This window comes from Acipenser ruthenus, chromosome 28 (genome assembly GCF_902713425.1).
Source record: "Acipenser ruthenus chromosome 28, fAciRut3.2 maternal haplotype, whole genome shotgun sequence".
NCBI classification, from domain to species: Eukaryota; Metazoa; Chordata; class Actinopteri; order Acipenseriformes; family Acipenseridae; genus Acipenser; species Acipenser ruthenus.
In genome coordinates, this window is record NC_081216.1 from 18182258 (window position 1) to 18206255 (window position 23998).

General features: G+C 37.6%; 1 protein-coding gene across 2 annotated transcripts; it reads right to left on the reverse strand.

The window, feature by feature from the left end:
• Nucleotides 1-759: 759 nt before the first annotated feature.
• On the reverse strand, nucleotides 760-22613 carry LOC117434978 (choline kinase alpha-like). 2 transcript variants are annotated; one of them, XM_034057742.3, is made up of 12 exons: nucleotides 22007-22613; nucleotides 21042-21150; nucleotides 18062-18115; nucleotides 9005-9118; nucleotides 6946-7079; nucleotides 6647-6751; nucleotides 6086-6144; nucleotides 5558-5645; nucleotides 4158-4266; nucleotides 3823-3929; nucleotides 3329-3410; nucleotides 760-3060 (listed from the first exon to the last, which is right to left on the reverse strand). In XM_034057742.3, exons 1-12 carry the CDS (start codon nucleotides 22237-22239, stop codon nucleotides 3001-3003), a joined length of 1254 nt encoding a protein of 417 aa, XP_033913633.1. In that variant the 5' UTR covers nucleotides 22240-22613; the 3' UTR covers nucleotides 760-3000. The 2 variants fall into 2 exon arrangements, with proteins under 2 accessions (XP_033913633.1, XP_033913634.1); XM_034057743.3 differs by lacking the exon at nucleotides 18062-18115.
• Between the last annotated feature and the right edge of the window lie 1385 nt (nucleotides 22614-23998).

The window sequence follows — 23998 nt, forward strand, 5'->3', positions numbered from 1 at the left end:
TATTCCTTAAGTTTGCTTTTTTCTGATAAAAGAAACTCCCAGCCTTTGCTCAAACTGCTCAGTGTGGGATGCTTCCTCCTTGGTACTGCAAAGACCAGTCATTTTGTCAAGTGTCATTGTGTTATGTAACCAGATGGATGGGTGAAACACAATGATCTGTTACCGATAATCATGCAAGAATATTACCAGTATAACGTAATACCTTCAAACAAACAGAATGCCAGCGTTCAGGTTTTATTTTAACCCATCGCTCTCGGTTACTGAGTTTCTCCACACAAAACCAACACAGGGCATCCGAATTTGCCTAATTTGGGCACTGCTGGTTGGAAGTGGAAATTTCCAGTTATGTTTGAGGCTGGTAGAGGTAGATTCATTAGCCATGATGTCCAATTTAAAAAAACAAAACACAACTGTAAGGTATTTAGTCAAGGTGGGCCTACTGAAATGTAAACTTCCCTCTGAGTGGTGTCCTCTATGTGGGCAAATATCACAATGGTTTGGGCAAGTAAGGTGCTCAGCTAGGACTTGAAACTCCCAGCTTTCTCTATTAGGTGACAGTGCCTCCTGAACTCCTGGTTTGCAAGAGAAAATAAAATGCCTTTTATTGTTGAGCATTTCTCTCTGCTAGGATTTTGCAACTAAAAAGAAAAGTTTTGACTAATGCTTGCATTCACAGCAGTTCCTAGTGTACTTAAAATGTAATTGATTGATTGACAAACACACAGGTAGATTTAAAAAAAAAAAAAGGATGCTTTAAAACACTTTTTAAAATAGCCTTTATTAATATATATAACTATATATAAACTGTATATGACTGTAATGATTTTACAAAAATACAACAGATTTCTTATTAAGAAAACACATGTGTCAACAGCTGCTATCTCATTATTTCTAAGTTTTTAGTTAACTGGTTATATTAACAAAACCATAGCATACAGTAGATGACCCTACAAGGTAACCTCTTCCAATACAACAGAACAGGGGTACTGATTTCATGCTTGGTTCTTTAACAGGTCTCAATATCACTTGCATGTTGGCAAATCCCCAGATGTAAGTGCAGGATCTTTTTCAAGGATCAATATTCAATGTTGGTAAAAATGGATATTGCATGTTCTGAAGGTATCACTATTTATTTCCATTGCAGGAATACATAAAAGTTAAAATCACTGAAGGACAGTATGTTTAAAAATATTAAGCAATAACTTACTATTTAGTTATCCATCACAGTAAAGTTATTAGCAACATTAAATAAGCTTCAATCCACGGACTTGCCAAAGCATAAACACCTACAAAGCTATTTAAATAATCATAATAATAGAAAAATTAGAACGATACAATTTCTTTGCAATAACACAAATAAAAGGCTACTATTAGATATACATTGCATGCCAACACATTTTAAAAACGTTTAGCTGTGTTTTATTTTAACAAAACATGCTTCAAATAATTAAATTCTATCACCTCCCATATCCTGTTAAAGCAAACTAGCAGGATGAAAAGTCAATTGATCACCATTAACAGCTGAAATTCCCATTATTGCTATAGAAAATGTTTTATAGCAATAACTTGAGCAGCTAGCACTTAAGTATTAACTACAGGGCAGTTCAAGTGTACGAGAAGAACAGTCTTCTGAGCACATAAAACCTGAGATGGAGTCAAGGTTTTTATATTAGCAGTGGAGACGGTTTTATTCAAGTACACTCAATCTGTTCTCTAATTATAGCTATCATGTCACAAGTTTTTTTTTCTTCCTTTTTTTAAGCTCCTGGATTTTTTAAAAAGCCAGTCATGTGCGGATTCCACTCAGAGCCTGACTTCATTAGAACCAGTCATTCCCCGACAGGCTGTTCCAAACTGAGAATGGTTCGCTTTGTGACGTTTGTTTATGTAAACAATACCATGGCTGTTTATCACAGGATAACAGCATTTGGAATCTCAAAGGTGAATGGCAGAGACATTCCAGGTAACTATTTTGTTTACAAAATACAAGCATGAAAAGTATGGTCCCTTAAACAGAAGGTACAATACTGCAGCACAATATAATCTGGAGGTGTCCCACTTTCAGCACCACTTCTATATATTTTTATGTATTTTATACATCCTCCTGTAAGTTACGGCAAATGGACATTATACTACGCCAAAGGAATTAAAAGGCAAAGGGGAGGTGTTGGCAACATACGTCATGTTAACCTCCTAGCTATCTTAAATGATCTATTAAAAAAATAAGTGCGTGCCACCACGGCATCTATCTCAACTGAATAGCTGTTCCTGTTAAGAGATTTGTTATTCGTAAAAAAAACAGATGACTACAATTAAAATGGTTGTATATTATGTTACAACACTGTAAAGTATATTTGATTTTTGCCTACTGCAGGTAATATTTGTACTGATGTCTTTACCTAGGACTCCTTTGTTTATAAAAATTAAGTTTCCTTTTTTCCACCTCATTAAAACATCTCAAACCTGAAATACATTGTATTAGGTCTGCTGCAATAGCAGTTATATGATGCCATTAAGACTGAGGATCTCCCAGTTCCAGTTTGTTGTAATGATTAATAAAACCTGTACTAAAACTAACCACATAGGACCAGAAAACATATTCTCTGGTGGAATGTATCTAGGCTAACAAAAGTGACCATGTGTATATTTAAGAGCAAGTAGGAAAGAAAAATACCAAACTAATGCAGCACTGTAAAAAATAAATATCGGTGTACAGTATACAGAATATTTCAAGCACCCCCTTCACATTTCCCCAAGCCAATCAAAATACTTCCAAAACAATACAGCCCGGTTCTTGGTTTGTAAACACTCAGTGTCATTAGGTAAACTTTACTCTCCGTTACATTCATAGTGTTGCTTTCGTCCTAAGTACCTCACTCATATATTCCACAACCTTGACTTTGAACCCATTGCACAACCATTCATGCTGGACTCTGCCTCCCACAACAAATGCACCCCCCCCCTGTGTAACTGTTTTCACTTCTTGGTCACTTTTGTAATTCACACCCCCAGCCTCCTCTTCTGCTCAAAGTAACCATCAAATCTTGCCAATGCATATTCCTGCAAAAACAATAGCAAGGATTATTATTCGATGTTAAGCTTTGTTTTTTTGTTTTGTTTTTTTTAAAGCACATTAGAGCTAAAGGGTTAAACTTTAATAGAATTCATGTCTGATTGCCACATTCTGCTATAGCTTTCAGCATGCTCTACTGTATCAGAGACCGGTTGGTTTACCTTCCCTTACTGTTTACTTTAATTGCTGTTTTTTCTTTTTTTAAACGATCAGGATTAGCACAGTCAATATTTGTGCTGACAAGACGGAACTTGCCATGTATCCAAACTCGATGGAGGAGATTCTGGCTTGTATGATGGACCACAGACCCCAGAAGAAATGGGACGCCAGGGCAAACCTGATAAACAAAGACAGTTATAAAATTGAAATGCTTCAGAGGCTTTGGGAAGTTGAAGCTTTAAAATGATACAATAATGTTCCATACTACATGTAAATACAATCCGGAGTACATTTGCTTAAAAAAGGTCAAGAGTCCTCAGAACTTGGAAATCCAAATCAGGTCCATCCGACTATTCAACCCCCAACCCCTTGACAAAAAATAAAAAAATAAAAAACCCTTTAATTGTTAAAACACAGTGTAGCACTGCCTTGCATTTGTGCTAAATAATGTAAGTTTGCATTTACATGCTTCCCTGGGTGAAACCCTCCCCCACCCCTGGAGTAGTCAACAGCTATATAGAGCATGTCACTCTATGCTTAGTAAGTCCCTGTAAGTTTATAAAACCAAAATCATGAACTGGAATGTTTACCTGTTCACTTCCACCAGCATTTCTTCTTGTAGTTTGGTTTGGTCTTCATTACTTAAATTCTCAAATCCGCTGTCAGACTCAGCCAGGTAGCTAGCGAAAAAGTGAAGCTGTAAAATAATGGAAGAAATGCTCATTACAATATATATATATATATATATATATATATATATATATATATATATATATATTAATGCACTATAAAAGCAATCTAAAGTGAATAGGCATCTTAAAAATCATTATTTTTACATTCTAACAGAAGCTCGTATTTATTATAGCTGAGACATAGAGGTGGTCCAGGATGCCACTTTATTGGATTCCATTCAGTTTCAACATACCTGCTGTGTTTTGGTTGGGTAATTATTGAAGCTGGCTTTGAAGAATGGAAACTTGTCATAGGTGTAATCATACATCCATTCACAGAAATGGTTTCCAATATCAAACCCCCTGAAAAAAAAAAAAAAAGTCAATAGATTATAACATACATCAATATTATTTCCATTTTTCTTAAGAGTTCCCTAATTCATGGAAAGCCGGTATTCCAGCTAAAAGCCCAGGCAAGCATGGTAAACACAGAGAAGTATGGTAAAGAATTGAAAGCACCATGGTTAAGCATTGTAAATGTAAGTTTGGTAAACTGCAAAGTAACTTATGTCGTCATGATTAACAATCTAAAGCACAATAACAAACTCCACACCTTTAAATGTTACGTTTAACCAGCAAAACTCATTTTGACAATCCAGACACCAAAGAGTTCAATAAGGTTTGTTTCTGTAAGAGGGCCCGCTTAGTTAAACCTTAAAAAAAATCTATCACACAAAACTGCCATTTTTGGAGTTCCACATATCAGGAATTGCTCACACTGTACTTTGTAGTATTCACTTTTACGGTTGTACACGTCAGCAAAAGATCACCCTATTCTACTATCTCACAACACAGAGCTGCTTAAGCAATAAGGGAATGGTTTACAATAACATATTGCCATCACGTGATCTTTTAAATACGTCCCAGAATCCTACTCTTATCTGTACACCAATCATCTCTCAATCTCAAGCTTGGTTGGGAGTTCTACTTTTACACTGATTGGTGGTACCATAAAATAATATGTTGTATTATAAAAGGCTCTTCTAAATGAAATACACATTTTTATAACCCCTAAGGTATTTTACTCTATCAGTCATAAGCAACTTTACAGAAAAAAGTACAATAGAAAAAAAATCAATAAAAAGGTGTTAACACACATATTAATTAGTATGATGCTAGATTACTTTACTGGTCTGCAGTTTTGAGTGGAGTTATTTATCCAAGACCCGCAGTGTTGAAAGAGTTCATATACATTCAATTCTATATACATTCTTTGAACTTCCATTTTGGTATAACAGCATTACCAGAAATGCAAACCTACTTATACATGTTTGTCACTTGCTGGTGAAATGAAGCTTTTAATGTATTTTTAACAAGCAATGCAGTTAACTATATCTGACTGATCAATGATGCTGGTGATGCACAATCCATTCAAAAGCCACTGGTCTTAAAGCCCAGCCGGGTTCACAGCAGACAGTCTAGCAACATATTCACTTGGGCAAATCTTGCTATAGTACTGTATGGCATTTATAGTGGAACTTAAATGTGATATTTGGTTTGATTACTATATTGAAATAGGAATCCTAAACATTTAAAAGATTGCTGTCAATGGCATCGTCTTCATGACTTCTGTTATAAATATCTATTTATTTACCTGTAGTTGTAACTGCTGTATTCAAAGTCAATGAACATGAGCTTCTGTCTGTCCAAATTCTCCCTGCCTTGCAATAACAAGACGTTACCTTTAGGGGGGAAACATGCAGAATTAGCCTATTGTATAATTATATTGCCCCAGGTCTTTGTTCTCTGTCAAATCTAAATGGAATCTGCTTTATAGAACCAAAGACTCTGGTAAAACACTTCAAAATATCCACTGCCAATTCGAAAGATCCAAATGGGGGTGGATCTTAAACCACTGTCAGAAAAATGATTAACCTAATTTGCTGAAGAACTCATTTCCCTGAATTTTTATTGTATGTATTAAAGTTAATAAGTTGGTCAATAAATGTATCAAACCTTAGAAGATGTAGCCAATTCAACATCTTTCACTAGTTAAAGCAGATGATGTCCATTACAAGCACATGTTTACATTTTAAAAGGACCCACCTTTCTCATCAGTAAGCAAATATAAAACAAATTTGTAAGTAAACTATTTAAAACGTTCTTTTAAAAGCACCCTTACCTTCCTGGCAGTCATTGTGACAGAAAACCACAGGGGAAGGTGTGGATTCAAGCAAAGTCCTACAGAAAAAAAAAAAAAGGAATGGAAATTAAAAATGACTCCCAATACACCATAAATAAACCATCAATTCAAATCATGTCTAAGATTTATCAGCTGACACAAAGCTTTTTACAAGGAAACTAACTTGTGATCTAATTGTTTTGATTCTAACTTAACATTTCTATGTGATACAGTATAGAAAGATGCAGTAGAATATTATAAATTATAATGTGTAAATTGTTTCAAAGATAACTGCTGACCAATAAAATAATTAAATATACAGTATATACTCAATAAAGATTTAAAGTATGTTAAGGCTGTTTTTCTCCATTTGCTAATTGTATTGCCCTTCAATAGAGGCCCAGCATTTGCCTGCCAAAGGATTCTATTGCATTGGGTCCAGAGGCAAGCTGCCCAACATATGACTGTCATGACTCAAACCATTAATCCCAATTGGCACTCCTATTATTTAAAACTTCTGAAACGTTAATAAAAGCAAGAATGACAAGTGTATTGGCTTACATTAGGTTTTCCATTTCCAGTGGCAAATTGTAGTTTATGAGTCTGGCAAATTTTCTTACGTCAGATTCTCTGGTGAAGCTTATTCTCCTGACTTCGTTTAAATACCTGCCATTGATGAGAATATAACAATGTAAATAAAATGATTGGCCTCGGCTCAAACAAATACCTGGGCAGGTGTGGGGAACCTGCTGTACAAATATAATTCATTCCACCAAGATTCGGCTGAAGCAATGAATAAAGCAGCTCTTTTGCCCAGGCCGAGATATACAGACTGTATATTACATGCATGATGAACCTACTTCTCCATCGTCCCAAACAGCCACTTTGGTTCCTTGTTAAATGGCATCCTCATTCCATGGAATCTGGCCATTTTCTCAGCGATCTCTGCAGACAACTCAGGTAAGCCCAACTCATCAGTGTCTAACCTCCGGCTCTGTAATGAAAATAATACAAATGATCAGACACACAGCTATATTAGGGGATATATCCACGACTACAGTATTTCCTTTAACCTGTTGGCCAACTCGACAGGTTATTGACAACAGAAAATATAGGACCTTAATTCTCATCTAATTATCATTAGACCAAGATGTAGGCATCGTATATTATTGTGGAAGGCTAAGAATATTCATAAACACGCTAGCTTATTTTATAGGAAGGGTTTTGAACCACATCTGCTTTATCTATTACATCTAGTTTGTGTCAAATATTTCTTAAATATATATATATATATATATATATATATATATATATATATATATATATATATATATATATATATATATAAATTAATAAACTTATATTTCTTCAAAAAATATCAGGTGAATCGTTCAAAAGCCAGACCATAATATAAACATGAAAACCCCTGTCCTTTCACCACTCTGTCAATAAACAACACACAACACACACATACTTTGAACCCAAGTGCAAAGGCAAACTTCTGAAATTATTTGTTTAACTACCAAAAGACAACCTTTGCACTTCACATTATTGTTGTTGTTTTTATGCGTGTATGTAACTGATAGGTCTTCAATCAATCTGAAATTTTTAATAAATACATATTCTTTAGACATATATACAGCATGTAGTTTTCTTCATTTATCCTTCACTGTAATATACAGTGCAGTGGAGCTCTGTCAATGTTTACCAGAGGTGTTGTAAAAAACAGGGGACTGGAACTGTTTTTCATCTTTGTCACATGTGACCACCAGAGAGGGAAAGGCAGAGAGCTCAGGTTGCAAGAGGTTCACTCCCAATGCCCATCCTAGAGTACCTTTGTACGCATGTTCTACAAGAACAAGAGGCATGCAAAAGCTGCTTTAACCTTTTCAGTGCCTTCCAGCAGAGCTCAAAAGTGAAGAATATACGTGTACAGGTGCAACACCTCCCTTCACCAATCCGAGCAACATGTTTAAACACTACACCTGGGGGTACTGATCATCCCCCTTGGTGCGGTAGACCAGCCACGCTGGGAATGATTACTGAAGAGCCAGTGTGTTCATATTGAGCCCTTGTTTCCAAAGTGGCATCCCTTACAACCCACGTATCCAGTGCGGCTATCGTCTTACCATGTCCCAAAGAATATATAGTGCACTTATCTCCTGTATAGTTATACATTTACAAACCTGCACCCTATCATTGCAGAAGCATACATAAAATGTATAATGTTTCTGTGTGTGGGTGAGCAACATGTTGAACTGGTTTTGCAATTTTATACTGGGGTCTGTCTGGAAATTGTTCATGGCTACACATTGCAGGCTTTAAGAGAAGGCAGCAGAGCAGTACAACTGGGAGGAATAATAAGCAAGGTGATTGTGGAATGAATGCAAATTGATCTGTATCGGTTGAGCTGCACTGCACCTGCAATCAATTATCATTAAACGCAGCGTTTCAGATTAAACTGCAGCATTTATTTTTCTATATCACTATATAACCATAAAATAAAACAGTAAAATAATGCAAACATTTATTGTTTGTTTTTTTTTTGTTGGGGGGGGGGGGGGGGGGATTGTAATTCTGTAAGAGATTTCTTAGTTATCTTTACAGCTGTAACCACAGGTAATCTGTGATCACTGTATGTGGTTTGATTTAATGTGGCCTAGGCCTTGCTGAAAAAATTTAAATTATGTTTTGAAAATGAACATTCATGAACTAATAAACATAGTGCACTGCCAAACAGTCTGACAAAACAGAAAAAACATCAACAGAGGCAGTGAGCCGAGGAGATGCCAAGTATTTGCTGTAGTTCCCACGCCTGTCCCCGCTCTGCCGCTTACACAGTAACCAGTTCAATGACAGCACCACAACAACTTTCAGTATAACTCACAGTCTTCTGACAAAGACTCAGCAGTTACTTACAAGAATGAACTGCTCCAGTCGGCCCTGGGGAAAGATCCCATACAGCTTTGGGCCCAGTGCCCTCTCTGCCAGGATAGCAAACATGACACTCTCCAGAACCATGGCTTCAGCTCCCTGCAACGAATGAGAACATTGTCAATAAATAACAGACTGCAACATCGTACCCCCAAGTTTAACCCCTTCACCCCTGGAATCCTCAGTTCCTGATATCTCCTCCAGTGGGCCCTCACTGCTTCAGGAATCATCTGTTTTCAAAACCAAATCAGTGCAAAAAAATTCTATTACTGGGGGAGGGAAGGAAAATAATTTATTTGGTTAATGATTTCCACATGCTTTATTGGACCAAACTTCTGGTTAAAACTTCTGGTTTAAAAAAAAAAAACCAAGCTGACTGTGGAACACATGTTGTACAGTATACATTATGAGGGGAGGGGACATAGCAATATATCAACTTTACAAACATTCTGTTCTGCTAATCAGGGGTTTTGGATAACTGAGTCTTTGCTTTATAGTGTGTTAGGCACAGAATCTGTCAACAAGGAAACATTTTTTAGAAAGAGGAACACAATGGTAGCCCACTGAAGTTTTATCAGTTTATGGTGGCTGCCTAGTGAACCAAAACCACTGGATGAGAGAGTAAGAAGACAGCCAACTGGTGCTTCCCACTGGTCCTTTGCGTTGAGGCAAAGACTTACTGTAAACAAAGGCATCCTGGCATGGAGCACTCTGCAATTTAAAATACCTCTGAGAATTACAGAAACCCTTTTGTTTTGAAAAGGTTTATTATTATGATTAGTGTATGCTCAGTTTTTGCTATTTATGTTAACAAATCTGTTTGAGCAGGTAATGTTAAACTCCTCAAGTGTTGGACAGGACCAACACAAGACCCAAATCTCCTAAACGCATTAGGTATATTAGCACAATCCTTCTAGCCATATCGTCACATTGCTTATCTGTATCGTCACATACGTACTTAAGATGACATACTTAGAGTACTGTCTTTTTTTGTCATTTTAAATCTTCCGTGTATGTCAATGGCAATTAACACCACTGCAGAAACCAATTTTCAGGGATTAAAATTGAAGTAAAATGTCCAGCCCAGTTCTGCATTGGTAGTTAATGGACAATAATATGTGTAAGGGGTCTGAGTGGGGCACAACGAACAACAAATTCCCCACCCCGTCTGATTTGTTTAATCTATATTGAGGGTCTTCTTAAACTATATTGCTTTCCCTGATTTTGATTGTTGTTTTTTATCAATGCTCATCAGCAATAAGACTCAAAAGCACATGGAACATTACAACTAGAATTTGTAATGGACACGCTATTTAAAAAAGATGTAGCTGGTTCCCACTACCCTGGTGAATTGATTTAAACAATAGTTCTGAATACTACCACGGTTTAGTTCAATAAAACAGGTCTCTTTTGTACAACTGCTGTGCAAACCAAACATCTAACAGCATGCATAGAGTGCATTTATCTTAATAAAAACATGCAACACGTCAGGAAGGGTCAAATTGTTATAATGATTTAAGCGATGGATGCATTGGGATGAACTGAAGAAACTGCAGTGTCTTCGTAATGTATTTGTTTCTGATTGCAAAACCTCTCTAGTTTTGACACCCTCACCCACTCATGTCTAGAAATAGATTCATGTTTTTGCATCCGATTGCACAATAAATGAATGACCAAGTTCTGAGTGGATGACCAAAGGTCACTTCCTACAGGAAAACGCAACACAATAAAACTCATTCATCAACAAATATTACCATGCACAGAGATCGCAAGGAAGCAAATGGCCAGAAAACAAACATTCTCCTCTACTTAAGTTACTGAATAAAAAATTCTCAGATAAACAAGTGCTGACTAATTCTACTTTATGTAGTGCCTATCTGGCTTTAACCCCACAGCGCTACGCTAAAACACTCTCAACATCAACACAGAAACAAAACTAAACAATAATAACTTCCAAATGGGGGAGATAAAAAACCAAAACAAACAAAAAAAACTGTGCTTTCAAAAAGAAAAATGTACACAACACAAAGTTTGTGCTCTGTTTCTGGATAGCTATTGATTGTGCAATGAATGTTTCGTTACATTCTGTTCAGGGCATCCTTGAATATTAGATGTTACATATTGATGGGTTTATCACTTTTTGTACAGTAGTAGAACTAATCCAGAACTCATACTACTGGTATCACTGATCTTGGGCTATCGTAAGTGGTTAATCTGGTCATTCAGTGTTGAAAACTGTGAGGAATTACCATGTAATACTGCCTTAACATGTATAATTACATTGTAATTGCACTCATTTTAAAATGGAAGGGCTGCACAATCCCCGATTGTTATGCATTCTCTAGCTTGATTTCTCAATTTTCCATGGGGTCGTTTGTATGCTGCTCTTCACAATCACCACTGTGTATTTATAGTACACTGCTTCCATTGTACCTCTCCTTCACTTGAAGTACGAGCATTTGAATACAGATCAACAATCTTTCCTGACTGTTCTCATTAGGCGCTGCACAAGTTTTATTAACAAGCTAAAACTTTTTTTTTTTTTAAATAAAAAAATAAAACAACTCACCATACACTGGCATGAGTTAATAAAAAAGTTGAAACAAATATAAAAGGAAGGAAAATGTGTATTTATTGCTCCTTTTTTATATTTGAATTCAAATAAAATTAGACATGATGGTAATTACATATCGCATTTCTTAATTCATGACAAATATAAGATTAAAAATAAATATAAATCTAAAATAAATATTAGCAATAACGTGATACCACATTTAAAAAGTAGTTCATATTAAATTAGAATTCAATACATTACATCAAATAATCAAATACTTTGTAGACTATCATGCTATTAAAAAGGTCGTCTGCACTGTAGTGCACAGATAGTGTCATCAACTTTGACCCAGTGGAAACACTACCTTCTCTTCAGTGCTCAATACAACCAACTACCTTTAGGTTCTCCACCCCAATTCAGTTCAGTGGGTTTTACCTCAAGCTGATGGAAACTTACCTAGCAAATTCCTGTTATGTAAAACCGTGCCTGGTTCCAATATTAGTCATTTATGGGTGTGACCCTCTCACCTTGTCATGATACAGCGAGCAACAACTGAAGCCTGTCTTTGCTACACAAGTGTCATGGAACCAATCAGTCTTTGGGGAAAAAATGTTTGTTGTTGCGTTTTCTTCTTGGTTTCTGGTTTTAGTCACCTATTGGAGCCTTACAGCTGTGGTGTGACTGCAGTTAAAAAAATAAAACAAAATCCTCTGGACCATCTCTAAACTTCCTGACTGCACAGTGTCCCTCTTCCTGATACAGGCAGGACATTAAAGTATTAAAACAAACAAAACTATGTTAGCTGTTTATACAGCAATAACTGCAGTGAAAAGATCATTTATTTAATATTTAACTTTTCAATTTACAGTGCTCCAACAAAATGCACTAACATGACTAACCTGCTGTGACAGAGTGGTTGCAGTGCACAGGTGTGGTGACGTCACAGACCCAGAACACAGAGTCAAACTAAGGAATGGAGGGGCTATGGCGTTTCAGCACTTTTATTAAATAATAAAACAATCAAAAGATTTAAACAAACACAAAACAAAAGGGCACGTTGGCCAAACAAACAGAACCAAACAAGTATCGTGCTGGTTTCCAGCCAGCACATATAGCAATTGTTTACTGTAGATTAATTTTTACCACCTAACTCCTCACTCATTCTCCACTCTCGAACACCCTTCACCGAGTGCAGCCAAACGGCAGATGTTTTATAATTTGTGACCGAGGGACTAACTAACTAACTATCAATTATTATATTATCCCTCGGTCACATTCTGCACGGGTCTACCAAGTCTGTGTGACTGTCAGCTAGTTAAACAATCAGTAGCTGACAGTCACGCATTCTCACGAGGTATTTGAAATAATAATAAATATAAAACAATACCATGGCGGACGGCACCTCGCTTGTCCTTGCCAAACAATAAATCAAAAACACAGCTTTTCACCGTCATATATAATCTAAATCATAATACATAAACAATAATAAACAAAGGGGCGGGACACTCCGCCACACCTGCACATACCTGATGCATTACTGTTGTTGGTCAGGATAGTGTTGGGAGAAAGTGGAACACCATAGGGGGAGATAAACTAGTGCATTTAAATTGCTCTGACTGAGAACTGTTCCACAATGGCAGAGGACGTTTTGCATGGTGTCATGGAGGAAGTTTAGATTGATTCAATGCTCTTTGGGCAGATTTCTCATGTAACATTCTATATTTTTTATAGGGTTCAATGACCCCCACCCTGCCCCCTCTTCAGAAATATCCTTCAGGCAACAAATATGAACAATAACTGCATGTGTTTCCCATAACCTTCTTCAGCAGCTAACCCTTGGCTGACCCTCATCATGAGCCATCTGTTTTCTTCACACTTTATTTTGACTGAACCACTTTTTTTTATCTGCTTTGCCAGGCTGTCCATATAACATTGATCCTTGTTTGGTAAGTTCTGCTTCACAATAGGACTCCTAGGAGCTGTACATGGTATTCATGTGAAGATGCAGGGCTGCTTGTTAAAAGACATCTGTGGACAATCTGTATTTGGGGCTGGCAAGGGTTAGCTACCCTTGTCGGCAGTGTCCAGCTCTGTGTTTTCAACGGTAAACAGGATGCTGGAGACACCCGCCCAAAAATACCCCTAGAGTCTGCGAGAGCGGGGGCTGAAGATCACTCAACGTTGGACAACACAGTAAACGACTTAGGAACGGAAACGGATATGAGAATGGAGAGTACTTCACAAAAGACTAGTTCAAGATCTGCAGTTAGCAAAGACATGGAACTCCAGGTTTGTGTCTGCGGCTGGAGCAAGGCGACAACGGTCAGGGGTTTGAAGATTCATCAAGGGAGAATGAAATGCTTGAGGGAGAAGGGACAAGGGCCTCGCATTGATCGGTACGTTTTACGAAGTCAGTCAAATGAAATCCAGCGACAGGAAGCAAACCACAGTTTGCAGGATATCAGCACCTCTGTCCTAGACGTGAGGAGGACTTGCATGGATAGAGCTAGTGATGAACCGAATGATCCTTGTGAACCTGGTCAGAGAAACCAGCATAAGAGAGAAAAGAACCAAAACGGGCACAAGCCTGAAGTTAAATGGCCAAGAGCTTGTGAGAAAACTGTGTGGGACACAGTAAACACGGATCTCTGTTATATATTTTGGGGACATCTTCTACGCATATGGAAGCGAGAGGTTTGGAGTTGAAAAAAGTACAAACTATTCCTGGAAAGTCTAGATGGCAGCAGGAGATGGAATGCTGTTAGAGAAAGGAGGCAGCTGAAGAAGCAATGGAGAAGAGCAGAATGAAGTCAGAAGGAGGGACTCATTCTGTTACAAAGGGTCATAAAAAGATAAGCTTGCAACACGGCGCAGAACTGAGCGCCTACGGAAACGCTACAAAAAGAAGGAGCTTGCGAGAACTAACTTTTATAAAGATCCATTCAAATTTGTTAAGAAGTTCTTCACCAGTGAGAAAAATGGCACACTAAAATCATCTAAGTTTGGGCTGGAGAGATATTTGGAGGAAACACATACAGATTCAAAAAGGCAGGAGCCTTTGTCAATTCCTTCAGCCATCCCACCTAACAATCCAACAGAATACCTAATGGAGGACTGTGCACCTAAGTGGAAAGAAGTAGAGGAAGCTGTGAAAAAAGCAAGGGCTTCATCATCTCCAAGGCCTAATGGAGTTCCGTACAGAGTATACAAGAGTGCTTCTGGAGTTCTACGAATCCTGTGGAAATTGATGAAAGTGCCATGGGAAAAACTGGTTGTACCAAGAGCATGGCACCGAGCAGGTGGTGTCTCTATACCAAAAGAAAAATATTCTACAAGCATCAGTCAGTTTCGCCCTATTTCCCTATTAAACATAGAAGGCAAGATTTTCTTTAGTATTATTGCTCAGGTTGTCAACTTACCTATTGCGGGCATTCCAGGTTTCCCAGGATGCTTAGAACACATCAGCGTGATTTGGCAACACATTCTATCAGCTAAAAAGGAGAGGAAGGAGCTCCATGTGACATTCCTGGACTTGGCTAATGCGCATGGTTCAGTGCCACAAACTTTTTTGGGCAGCATTTGATTTTTTCAGTGTACTGATGACAATAACAAATTTAGTGAAAGCCTACTTTAGAGATTTGCAATTTTGTTTTTCAACTTCAGAATTCAGCACTACATGGCAATGCCTAGAAGTTGGAATAATGGCAGTATGCACCATTTCTCCACTGGCTTTTACCATGGCAATGGAAGTAATTATTAGGGCATCAAAATGGGTAGTGGGAGAAGAGCGCTTGGCTTCTGGAATGCGACTACCACCAATTCGAGCATACATGGATGACATGACAACAACAGTAGCCTCCACTAATCGGTTATTGGGCAAATTAACCAATAACATTGAATGGGCACGAATGCAATTCAAGCACACTAAATCAAGGAGCATTTATATAATTAAACGGTAAAGTAGTAGATAGAAGGTTCTATTTTAATGGTGAGGCAATACCAACAGTGTCTGAGAAGCCAGTGAAAAGTCTTGGGAGATGGTATGACGGGGATCTAAAGGACATAGTTCATGTGGGAGAAGTTAGACAACAAGCAGTGGAAGGGCTGAAGAGAACAGGCAGCAGCACTTTACCGGGCAAACTGAAACTCTGGTGCTTTCAGTTGCCAAGGCTGCTGTGGCCACTGACTGTGTACGAGGTTTCTTTGACAAAAGTTGAGAAGCTGGAAGCTTTAATCAGTTCATATGTCAGGAAATGGTTGGGAGTTCCATGCTGCCTCAGCAGAGTGGGACTTTATGGTAAAGGAATATTGCAGCTACCAGTCTCTGCTCTAACCAAGGAGTTTCATTGTGCCAAGGTCTGAATGGAAATGACAGTAGATTCACACGACAAATGTAGCACCTGTGTTGAAAACTGGAAGAAAGTGGGTGGCAAAGAAAGCCGTGGAAGATGCAAAGGCTGCCCTTTCAAATCGGTGATATTATGGAGCAAATTCAGCATGGAAGAGGGGGTCTTGGTCTCAGTTCAGCTCCTCCTAGGCAGCCCCAGCTGGTAGTCAGCGATGTGCAAAAGCAGGATGAGAGGATGAGGTGTGTAAGGCCGTTTCCCAGGCCAAGCAGGGAGAATGGATGAGATGGGAGAGTGTGGAACAAAGCAAGATCGGCTGGCAAGACCTATGGACAACGGAACACAGCAGGATCAGCTTCCTCATCAGATCAACATATGATGCTCTCCCATCACCACAGAACCTAAACTCTGGGTGGGTGTGGATCCCTCATGTCCTTTGTGTTCATCACCTGCAATATTAAGGCACATTTTGACAGGTTGTAAGGTGGGTCTCAGCCAAGGACGATTTACTTGGTGCCATGACCAGGTGCTGCAAAGTTTGGCCTTAGCATTGGAAGACAAGCGTAACATGACCAATAAGTTGCCACTGGTTCCATCAAAGCATTACACACAAAAGACAATATTCCTCCGTCCAGGAGAGCAGCCACCAAGAAAAGGTGTTAAAACCAAGCCTCGCCCAGGACAACTGGAAGCTGCTAGAGACTGGAAAATGCTAGCAGATGTTGGTCAACGGCTTATTTTTCCACTAACTTTCGACCAGACATTGTCTTGTGGTCTGGATCAGCATGCCTTGTTCATCTGGTAGAGTTAACAGTGCCATGGGAGGATGCTGTGGATGAGGTGTATGAGAGGAAGAAACTTTGGTATGCTCAACTGGCTGCTGAAGCGGAACAGCGAGGATGGAAAGTCCGGGTTGTCGAGGATTTGTGGCACACTCTACAACCCGGTTTCTCAGAGATGTCGGGTTCAGTGGCCAAGAGTTGCGTCGCACAGTGAAGAACTTATCTGAAGCAGCAGAAAGGAGCAGCAACTGGCTGTGGTTGAGACGGAAAGATTCTGGCTGGGGACCTCAAGCACAATAGAAAGAAAGCAACGCTGATGTACGGGTAAGTAAGCTGGGATGAGTTGAGTGGGGGACGGAGGGGGGTGATGCTGAGACGCCAGAATCACTGTCGAGCCCTCTTGAGGTGTCGTGGGCTATTCGACAAAACATAGAGGACGGAAGGTGCCCACTTGAAGACCCCAGAGATGTACCCTACTTAGCTCAATCCAGACAGTTGTCATGCTGATGCGCTGGGGAGGCAAAATAAGCTGATCCCTGGAGCCAGCATTACACTTCAGCCATCAACACCAGGCAGAAGAATATCTACATCATCAGATGGAAAGAAACGCAAATGGATGGAGCTGCAGATGGATCACATTAGTTTTCTGTAAAGCTACGTCTTAGTTGGTGCTTATCTTGGCGACAGCCGAGTTCAAATCAGCATGAACTTTTAACATCTACTCTCATGTAATAGAAATCATGTAAATCAAAAATGGTTCATTATCAGACACTGTTTATTTACAAGACATGTACTGAAGTTCTCAGACTTAAGACAGAGGGTAGGATACATATATTTGGTATGGATTGCATCATGGGCCAAACAGTCTCCTCTCGTTCGTAAATTTTCTTATGTTACTGTTTAGTAAGATTTCCCAAAGGTAGCTTTCAGATTTTAAGATGGTTTCTGAGTCAAGTGATAATCATTCCAATCATCTCTTTCCATGAAGAGATTACTGTGGTGCATTCTAGTTAAGATTTGCTAGACTAATCTTATTAGCCTCCTTTCCACGTTGTTGTTTTACATTGTTGTGTGTATTTTGTAAAATTATTGTAAAAGAAAAAAAGAAAAGTACCAGGAAACAGTTTTGAAATCTGGAATTTACCACAAGTTACTATTGTGTATATATATAAAAAGTACAAAACTACAAATCACCTGAACCAGGCAAAACTCCATGTGATTCCAGACTTTCAAAGGTTATTTTTGGGGGGATGTTTCCTTTATTTTTTATTAGTTAGTAAAAGACAACACTTAAGAGTCGCTTAGTCACGCTATGGAACAATAGGGAGTATCTGTACAGATGATCAGAGTAGTTACTTACTTGAAAATGATTTTCTTTGTTAGCCTGTTTGGATTCCCCTTTATTACAGGACATCTATTAATGAAAGAAAAAGCAAACACTTCCTGTGATTAATGGTTTCTGCCTCATTCCCTCGTCATTTCTAAGATAGGCCTCTTTGTTTTGCAGCAGGGTTGTAATATTTAAAGATGTCTTTCAATTGAAATACCTTGATGACCACAAGGTATTAAAACAGACAAACTTGAAGTACCTACCAAATCCCTACGGTATGACTCCCCTTGCTGTTTTATCAGTAGAGTCTATGTAGAAGGTACTGCAGCAAGATTATATATCATGAGATAAGCATAAATAATAACACTGCACTATGATAAAAAATACCTAGATATATATTCATCTGCGGTCTAGATATTGTAGTTTATTCTATTGTATAAAATGCATTGGCAAGTCCTGTTTTTTTAGTCCTATAAACCTTGTTTAAAGCACTTAATTATGGTTGTGGATTAAGTGTTCATGAGTGAACAATGGCACAGGCTAGAAACAAGTCCTCTTAAGAGTTACTAATTGTGTGTTGGTTTTGTGAGACACCACCAAACTCATTTCACATGCGAAAAGGCATAAAAAGTTCCAGTGGTGAGTTGACCTGCTGTACCACCTAGCCCCCTTATGCCAGTATTTAACTATATTCCACATTATGATTCAATAAAGGGTGCACTAAACACCTTAAGAACTGTTTATTGGGGCGACTGCAATAGAATATACAGCAGTGCTCTGAAAGACTTGCTGTATTTCCTTGCTCTCTTGCACTTTTCAATCAATCAAACTTCCAGACATAGGAGGGCACATCTCTTATGTGCGTTCCAAAAATGGACATTCATTAAAAATACTTGAACAGCTTCTCTAGACTGAATGTTTCATTGAAATAATGCAGATGCTGTATTTTTTCTTCTATCCAGCCCCCAAGTCAGTTGATCCTACTGGTTGACGAATACTTTTCCCGACAAGAAACTGAAAATGAAATATGCTTCCTAACATTACATAAACATGCTAGTTCTTTTTAACCATGTATTTGCATTTAAACAAGACATGACCAGACTACTATTGCATTAGACTTCAGAGCTGATGAGGAAGCTTAATACTTTTATCTCATGATGTATGATAAAGATTGTCCCTTTTAATCTACATAGTTTCATTAAAAGTATGCCAAGACTTCATGAAATAGTAAAACATATGATAGAGGTCTATATCTGAAAAAAGTGAGTTTTAATTTAAGACGATAAGCTACCTATGTATTTAAAAGAAGATTAAAGATAATGCTGCAACTTCAGAGATCTTATACTGTACCGTGCATCGTGTCTGTCACCTGGAAACCAGTGTGCTCTAGGCACGATCGCTTGGGAAAGCCTGCGGTAAAGAACACACGCATGTACAGCCATGGTGGTACAATACCCCCAGAACAATCTCAACTCCACACCAAAGACTAGTCAAAGCAGTAAATGATGATGATCCCCCCCCCAAAAAAAATCAGTTAATTCTATAGGGTGATGCAAAACTTTTGGCCATAGCTATACAGTAAAATAGGTATAATAGCATCATAAAGAAATCTAGTTCCTAATTGATACAAATGTGTCTATTTCATAATTTATATGGTGGGGTTCACAGACCCAAATTACCGCTAACCTTGGGATGTTAATTTATGTAAAGCAGTCCAGTGCTAATCAAGATTTGTGAAACCAGCTGTTAATGTATAACTGACTTTTGGGTTTATGTTAAAGATGTTTTAAGGTGACAGTCTTAAGATCTTTATTTAGCCTATACACCTATAATGAATATAGCGAAAAGAAATACTGTAGTACTTATACTCTAGGTGCCCACAAGCTATGTTATTGCCTTGGACTTGCATTTGTACATTCTTAAATGGCAATATATGGACATTCTAATTTCTATATAAAACTATTGCCTTTTAAACTAATAGATGTCAGTTTGCATTAGTAATGCTTCAAGTCTCTTTTTTTCTTCTCTTATAAAAGAAGTTTGTTTTCTTAGCATTTGAAATAGCTGCTAGTTTTTTTGTTTTTATTTATAGGCAAGGTTCTGCTCATTTACAGTAATTACTGCACTGGGTCCAGTACATTTGAAGGTGAATTACACAAACAGATGAAATGGGCGAGTAGCTTCAGCCATTCTTATAATGCCAGGTCTTTATTGAAAGATGAAGATAGGTTGCTTAAAGTACAAAGACATGTCAGAACAGTAAGAAATCTATTTTATCCACTGGAACCTGAGAAGTTTCATGTTGAAAGCAAAGCATAATTGCCCTGTTGCTTTTTTACGTGCCACATCCGCAATGAGCCACCACAGTTACACTCAAAACATCTAAATTTAAGAATATAAAATATATTAAAACAACATACATTTACATGGCTAACAGTTAAAGAGTGATTTAAGTAATTTTACCATTTAGGATGTTTCAAAATATAATTTGTTTTATTTTAAAAAGTAACTGTGTGTCACACACAAGTTATTGATTTCCATGTTTAATTGAAAACTGTTCCTTTTTTGTCTTTTGTTATTATTTGCTTATTTAATGTGCAGAGTATTATTATCCAGTGATTTTATTGTGTAGAAAAACTTGGTCCATCCTAAATAGTACAGTCACTTTGGTTTCCCTGGAATACCTAATCAAGATACTGGTGATACAAAAACCTCTCTACAAAATTTAACAGCACATTTAGTTTATTATTCTATAAAGCAATACTATAAAAAAATAGTATTTAAATAAATGTAAAGGTAGAGCAAACTAATAAAATACAACATTGTAAAAACACTTACCCAAACTTAATATTACAATTTAATTCCATAACAGTATGTCTTGACTACATTTTGATATCACCTGAAATGCTTGTTACACCATGGCATTTCGGTGCGTGTGCGTGTGCGTGTGTGTGTGTGGCAGTACAATTCAACAGCTCATATTCTTCCATTCCCCACCCTGTTAACTGACCTGCAGAATGGCACCATACAAGCGAAGCAGCACATTCCTGGGTTCATCATCTACACTCTGCAGGGTGTCTGGCAAAGAGCAAAGGAAAAGCTTGTTGCTGAGACCTCCCCTGTGGCAAATAAAATGAATCAAATCTCATTAAAAATAATTTATTTCTTAGCAGATGCCCTTATCCAGGGCGACTTACAAGATATGACATTATTTTTACATACAATTACCCATTTATACAGTTGGGTTTTTACTGGAGCAATCTAGGTAAAGTACCTTGCTCAAGGGTACAACAGCAGTGTCCCCACTGGGGATTGAACCCATGACCCTCCGGTCAAGAGTCCAGAGCCCTAACCACTACTCCACACTGCTGCCCATAATGCTATGAATACAACAAATAAAAGTCATGCAGACAAACATATTGGGTATTATACACAAGATATCATGGACATTCCTAAGCCTACCCCACCCATAAAGCTAAGTCAAAACGCAGGATAGTCAACTGGAAGGCAAACCGCATTCTCCTCGCTGTCCACTGATTCAGACGCGTGGTACTGCTTAGTACAATGTTCTTGCAATTTAACAATATCTGCGAATCTATGAATTACACACGGGACAATTACGTATTACTGTACACGGGTAAGTGGGAGTTGCCTATTCTTTCTTATAAGCAAGAACTGAGCAAAATTAACAAGTATACATAGTACTGTATATTATTTGTTCATTATTCAAATAATAATAATAATAATAATTGGGGGAGTGACTCATATTATAGCATGTGCAGATGTTTTTAATACAGCAGCCTCTTCAGTCCCAGCGGCAGATACATGATACAGAATAGCTACGCCACTGCAGTGACCACATGTATACAGCGCCAAGAAAGAAAGAAAAAAAAAGACTTAAGCCACTCTAGTTTAATATGATCTCGTAAACAGAAATCCATCCTTGGCACAGCCCAGTACAGCAGTACTACTAACCTTATTATGCTGATCTGGAACGCCTCTTCATTCAGAATTCTCCACGCACCATGGAGAAATTCTCTGCACCAGAGATACGCCTTGCGTTTAGTTTGCAGGTCGGGTTCCTCTGGTCTAATGTCTTTGTGTTGGGCCTGAGAATCCGACTGTACGTGGATCTCATTGGCGCTGACGAGCAACCCCAAAGACATTGAAGGAGAGGACGACACTCCGTTAAGAAATTTAGTTTTCATGTTCTCGGTGGTTAAAATGTAACAGCTAAGAAGAAGAAGAAGAAGAAGAAGAAGAAGAAGAAGAAGAAGAAGAAGAAGAAGAAGAAGAAGAAGAAAAATAATAATAATAATAATAATAATAAACCGTTAGAGCATGAGCTTTGATCAAATAAAGCAACGGCGACTTGATCTAAAGTAATTGCGATAAAAATGCCTCGTGGTAAATATGACAAAAAATATTTAGTTGTTAAAAATCAGTCCATAAACAGAAATAGGTTTATATTTACGTCTGGTAAATTGTCTAATAGACGAAATTTGAATGAAAGTATAGCTGTGAAAAATTACTTTCCGCACAATAACACACCCCCTCGCACTGGGCACTGAGACTGAATTAGTCGAACAGTAAACCTGTCTTGTATACTTGTCTGCTGACAACATTCTTATTGGCGTTTCACTTTTTGACGTCATTTAGGGCAACGCATTTGCTTGTCTATGATTGGTAGTTTTTGTTATCTTTGGTATTTACTGTAAATTGAGTAACACAGGTTAAGAATGTAACAGACGTGGAATTTGTAATATAAACAGTCATTACACAATGTGCGATAAAACTGCTTTTTCTTGAAACCAATTATTTTGTATTTGAAATACAGGAAAGGTCACCAGAACCCAGGTGTCATATTACTATTAGTAAAAAAAAAATAAAAAAAACAGAATGAAACAATACTTTCAATAAAAAAATAACTATAGTCCATAGAACCTATAATACGTAAACATTGTTTAGTGCACTATGAATGATATGTAAAACTGAAGTGATTTTTGTTTTGTTTTTGTTTTTTTTTTGTTTTTGGGGGGGGGGATTGTACTGTTCAAAATCACAATATATAGTACTTTTTTCTTAAAGTGATCTTTACCCCCTTGAAATTGTGTTGTAGATGTCATACACAAATGATTCATCTGCCCCGTTGGAGCAGCGTGACCAGAGGAGCCTTTGCCAAATACGTGACTTGTATTCCATATAGTGTGTGTTGTTGTTACCATCACCTCTGATAAAGCAGCCCTAATGGAACGTTAACTAGGTCATGAGTCACTCAGTCTAACTGGAATTGTACAGATGGAACCTCAGGCGGGCCACGCACTCACACTATGTAGAGTAATGCGATGGCCACATTTAGTACAATAACCCCGTTAACTAAGATTTGACCACTCTAATAAAAAAATACCAGTTGCCCAATATTTAAAGAAAAATAAGTAAACATACCCCGGTATCGCAATTTCTAGATTTATTTGTAAAGATATTTTTTGTTTCTAAAGCTGTATGTTACATAACAAATAATTGTAATTTATTGGTAAAACCCCGCATCTTTTTTACTTATTGATACGTTTAAAAAAAAAAAAAAAAAAAAAAAAGATATATATGCATTCTAATATATGCATGGTAATATGCCACATTATGATTGTGTTGCAATTTAATATATTACAGTATTGCCTATTCAGACTTAACAGGGCTCGTAGATGACATTCAAAGAGACATTGCAACAGTCACCACTAACTTAGTGCTTTTTACCTTCCTCTCAAAAAAAAAAAAGGAACAGAAAGTAAGTTAAACCGGACTCACTCGGGGATAAGTTGACACTTGTTTTGTGAAACTCAAACTTGGAAGTTCTTGGCACAAAAAAATTGGGTTTACAATACATGTGTTTTACAAAAAATGTTTTTTAAAAGTATGTTACAATGTATTTAAAGGCTATGATCTCCTTATTTACATACCTGTTGTAGCCTT